We start from the raw sequence: 4,696 nt of genomic DNA, 5'->3' as shown, positions 1-4,696 counted from the left end.
CCCTCTTTAGCAATGCAGGAAGGAGGAATCCTCTTTATTCCAAATCCCACATTCATCATTCATTCATCAGGATTCATCATTCTTTAGCAGCGCGTCCCACAGAGGTGCTGCAGCCTTTTGATCTTGACATTAATGTCCCACATCTCCACCACCTTCTGCCTCACAGAGATTGAGACTTTGGTGCTGCAGCATCAAGAATAATCTTTGGCACATGTCTTTCTTTTTCCTCACTGCTATTTTTAGGAAAATGAGACAGAAATGTTTGGAGTGTTTCGCTCATTGATCTCCTAGAGTCATGGAGAGTTGTTTTTGATCTACCCTCCATTTCAGAACCATTCAGTGAAGGCAGCACCGCTGAGTCAATATAGACAGCAGGGACAATGACCACTGCTTTCTTGGGACCCTTTGGGCAGGGCCCATGAGGGAGTCCTGGCCTCCTCGCAGGGCCATCACCCGTCTCCTTGCTCCTCCCCAGGCTGCCCAGGCTACTCTCACGGACGCTGCGAAGCTCCTGCTCCACAGGCAGCTTCATAAGACAAGTGAGACAGAGCAGAGCTCCTGCCTTGACAGCTGCCTGGTGAGGAGGCCCCGGCAGTGCCGGGCCCAGCCTGGAGGTGCTGGCCCTGTGCYGGTGCAGCCAGCACCTCTCCTGGTAGCCAGCCCCGTTCCAGAGATGCCAGCGCCTGTCGGGGGGTGCCAGCCCCTGTCCTGTCAGATGGCTCAGGCTGTGGTCAAATGTGTCCCTAAATCCAGAGCAGGGTTTAACCTCTAAGGTGTCATGAACTGCTCTTGCAGCTCCCTCCCTTTGCCTGCAAGGGACCCACTGCAGCCATCTGCCACCAGCCCTTTCATAGGGGAGATGGTCCAGGGCAGGCACCACTTGAGCATTCACTACAATCACGAGCACTGAGGACCTTCAAATGAGAGATGAATCCAACTCTCTTTCCCAAAAATATCACTCCTGGAGCCCATTGTCTTCAGCCAATACAGACCTCAGGAAAGTAGCAGGTCCTTTCAGGCAGAAAGTCCTTGAGGAAATTCTTGGCTCCAGTTTTAGAAGAAGAGCCCAAGGGGCAGGCACTTCACTGAGGAAAGCCCCTTTTTGTTAGTGGGAAGCACTGGCACTGATAGACAGAGTGATGGAAGGCCTCAGGTTTAAAGAAGGCCAAGTCTTGGTCTCTAAATAAGCAAGTCTTGGTCTCTAAAGAGAGCATGGCCCATAGGACCTTTTTGCTCTGGAACTCATGGAGAAACCTACTCATCAGGCCCTTCTTGGGTGCAATTTCCTAGGCACATTCTTGATACCATCTTTGGAAGAAAAGGTCGAGTGGGTAAAACCTGCTTTATTAAAGAGACACAGACGGGGACAATCTTAACACAGCATTAGATACAATTCAAGGTACCAGGGAAGAAAGGGCAGTCTCAGGAAAAGTGGCACGAGTGCCAGCACTTGCATTGCAACATGATAATAATTCATACGACTAATAACAGCCATAATAAAAACAGCATGAAGGCACAATGCTCAGTCCAGGTAAGGGATACAGAAGGAGTCATTTGTGGAGAGAGATGGCAATGTTACCACAGCTGAAGAATGTCCAAGAAATCAGTTTCCTCAGGGCAGTCTTGAGCTCCTTGTTCCTCATGCTGTAGATGAGGGGGTTCAATGCTGGAGGGAGCACTGAATACAGAACAGCAACCACTAGATCTAGAAGTGGGGAGGAGATGGACGGGGGCTTCAGGTAGGCAAAAAATGCAGTGCTGATAAAGAGGGAGACCACGGCCAGGTGCGGGAGACACATGGAAAAGGCTTTGTGCCGACCCTGCGCAGAGGAGATCCTCAGCACAGCTCTGAAGATCTGCACATAGGACACCACAATGAAAAGGAAAGAACCAAAGAGTGTAAAGGCAGCAATGACAGTAATCCTGACTTTCCTGAGGTAGGAGTGTGAGCAGGAGAGCTTGAGGATCTGGGGGATCTCACAGAAGAACTGATTCACCTCATTGCCTTGGCACAGTGGAAGGGAAAATGTGTTCCCAGTGTGCAGGAGAGCATAGAGAAAGCCACTAGCCCAGGCAGCTGCTGCCATTTGGACACAAGCTCTGCTGCCCAGGAGGSTCCCATAGTGCAGGGGTCTGCAGATGGCCACAAAGCGGTCATAGGCCATCACTGTGAGGAGGGAAAACTCCCCTCCTACAAAAAAGACAAACAGGAAAACTTGGGCAGCACATCCCGAAAAGGAAATGGCCCTGGTGTCCCAGAGGGAGTTGGCCATAGATTTGGGGACAGTGGTGGAGATGGAGCCAAGGTCGAGGAGGGAGAGGTGGAGGAGGAAGTAGTACATGGGGGTGTGGAGGCGGTGGTCGCAGGCTATGGCTGTGATGATGAGGCCATTGCCCACGAGGGCAGCCAGGTAGATGGCCAGGAAGAGTGAGAAGTGCAAGAGCTGCTGCTCCCGCCTGTCTGTGAATGCCAGGAGGAGGAAATCATTGAAGGAGCTGCTGTTGGATGTTTTGTTCTCTCTAGGCATTTGGGGCTGTGCAAAGAGTAAAAGACAGTGACAAGTCAGGAGAGATCTTTCTTATCAAAACTCCCTTTCTTACACCCTCTTCTGCCTATGTGGACACACATGCCTTTTGGCAAGACCTTAGTTCAGCTCCCTGTCTGGAGCTCCAGCTCATTCTGGCTGAGTCTACCATGAGCAACAGGAACTTCTGCCCATTGACTCCAGAGAGGTCAGTCCTGCTATAATATTTAAGGGCAGTTGAGTGTTTTCACGGCTAGTTATGAGTCATTGTGGCCACAAAACCAAACTCCTCTCTAACTATGTCACACTCATGAGCACTCACTGCCTGTGCTGATACTGGTCTCCACTTGCAAGACGCGCCTCTCCAGACTCACCTCTCTTTCTCAGCTCTGATGTCCCAAGAGTGATGCAGAGAGTGCAACACGGCACCTGGCTCCAATGATCAGAACAAGGACCCGGTATCGTGGTTCTGGTAGGCACAGATAATTCAGGACTCAGATTCTACACAAAGACACAAAGTGTTTAACCTGGCTGTTCACATACAGCCACCCCCAGCAGCTTCTCTGTTTCCCTGGAACCTCTGTGGCTCCTGCATGGCACAATCAGCCATCACAAATGTCCTAAGGAAGAGCTGTGCCCCACTGCAGGACAACACACATCCTAGCAGCAGAGCCCAGCAGAGCCAAGGCTCTTACAGGTGGCATCTGTTCAAAAGATGATCAGCTCTTCCCCTGACCCACAGACTGGGCTGCTTTGCGTCCCAAGGGCAAGAAGGGATCCTCGTCCTCTCCCTCCATTGGGAGGCACCTCTGCAGCAGGAACCAAGGCCCTGGGTCAGACTCTCAAGGTGCAAATTAACTCCCCAGAAAGCCCAAGAAGAGGAACAAGGGCAGTCCAGCCTGGGAGGGAAACAAGCAGCCACACCTTGCTGCTTCTGCCTGGGTTGGCAAAGGCAGCAGCAGAGAGGCACACTGTGGACGGCCTTCCCTAACCCAGCTGTGCACAGCAGCTTCTGCATGGAGACATCACAGTGGGGTTGTTCCCAGTCCTTTTCCCCTGGTTGAGGAAATGGACAGTTGTCAGGAGAGCTAATGCTCTCCACTTTTGGGGGCTCTGGCTGCCAGAAAGGGACCTTGGGTCCTCCATCCCGTGGCCTGGAGGCAGAGGCTCTGCTGGGTGCCAGCGGAAGGGTGTAGGGTGCTTGTGCAGGGGAAAGTGTCTGCTCTGCAGGGACAGGCAAAGAAATTCCTGCACCCCAACCTTGCATGAGGTTTTCGCAGCAGGTTCCTCTTGCCTCAGATCACATCTTTGCTGCTTGGAGATGTCCTTGATGAGGGCTCTATCCCTGACCGCACCATAGACACCTGCCCCTTTGATGACCATTCTGCTCAGGCATAGAGAAAGCAGCAAAGGGCAGGGAGCACCTGGGGACATCTCCCTGTTTGCAGTTGCTACAGAGCACATCAGAGAGTCTCTGGTGAGAGTGGCAAGGGGGTGTCGGTGCTGTCTGCAGGCTGAGAGTTGCTGAAAGATCTTGATGAGGTTCCTTGAAAACCAAAAAAATTCACAGTGGTGACAAAGATGATGTGTCACTTTCTTAAACCTCTCCACTGCATCTCTATCCCCACCATGCAGACACAAGTCTACAGGAGTGGAAAACTCCACTCTCAAAATGTGGTCCTGGTGATATAGAGCTGTGGGCAGTCCTGACCCACACAGCAGCCTCTCACCACCAACAGGAACCTGCCCTGACAGGGGTCGACCCTCTCACCCAGAGCTTCTCCCCACAGTGTCCTGGGAGCTCCTGCGCAGGCTGAGTGCTGACCCGCACAGGCGGCACAGTCACTGCCCCGGGCACACAGCACCACTGGGTGCAGGGACACAGCTCTGGATTAGAGCTCAGGCAGGACACTGTGCACACGCGAGCTTCACATCCCTGCAGCTGCCATGGGTGAAGCGAGGAGGATGCCCTGTCCCTGTAACAGTGTGGTAGGAATCCCTGCTCTGAAGCATCTCCTCCTCTGCACTACTCGAGTCAGGAGAGGGAGCCTTAAAAAAGGAATAAATCCCCGCAAGACAGGGCTTGGTTGAGCACACCCTCCAGCAAAGGCAGTAGCCAGGTCCTGCAGCCAGAGACTCACTGTGCCGAGGGTGGCAAGATTCCTCCCACC

At 52.8% G+C, this 4,696-nt stretch overlaps 1 protein-coding gene across 1 annotated transcript; it reads right to left on the bottom strand.

The window, feature by feature from the left end:
• Window positions 1–1,550: 1,550 nt before the first annotated feature.
• LOC112954225 (olfactory receptor 14C36-like) lies at window positions 1,551–2,501 on the bottom strand. The gene has a single exon (XM_026047369.1). The coding sequence runs from the start codon at window positions 2,340–2,342 to the stop codon at window positions 1,551–1,553; it is 792 nt and encodes a 263-aa protein (XP_025903154.1). The 5' UTR covers window positions 2,343–2,501.
• Window positions 2,502–4,696: the final 2,195 nt, after the last annotated feature.

Source organism: Nothoprocta perdicaria, unplaced genomic scaffold (assembly GCF_003342845.1).
Source record: "Nothoprocta perdicaria isolate Ctin4 unplaced genomic scaffold, notPer1 scaffold_1096, whole genome shotgun sequence".
NCBI classification, from domain to species: domain Eukaryota; kingdom Metazoa; phylum Chordata; class Aves; order Tinamiformes; family Tinamidae; genus Nothoprocta; species Nothoprocta perdicaria.
This window is presented reverse-complemented; position numbering and strand designations above follow the sequence as displayed.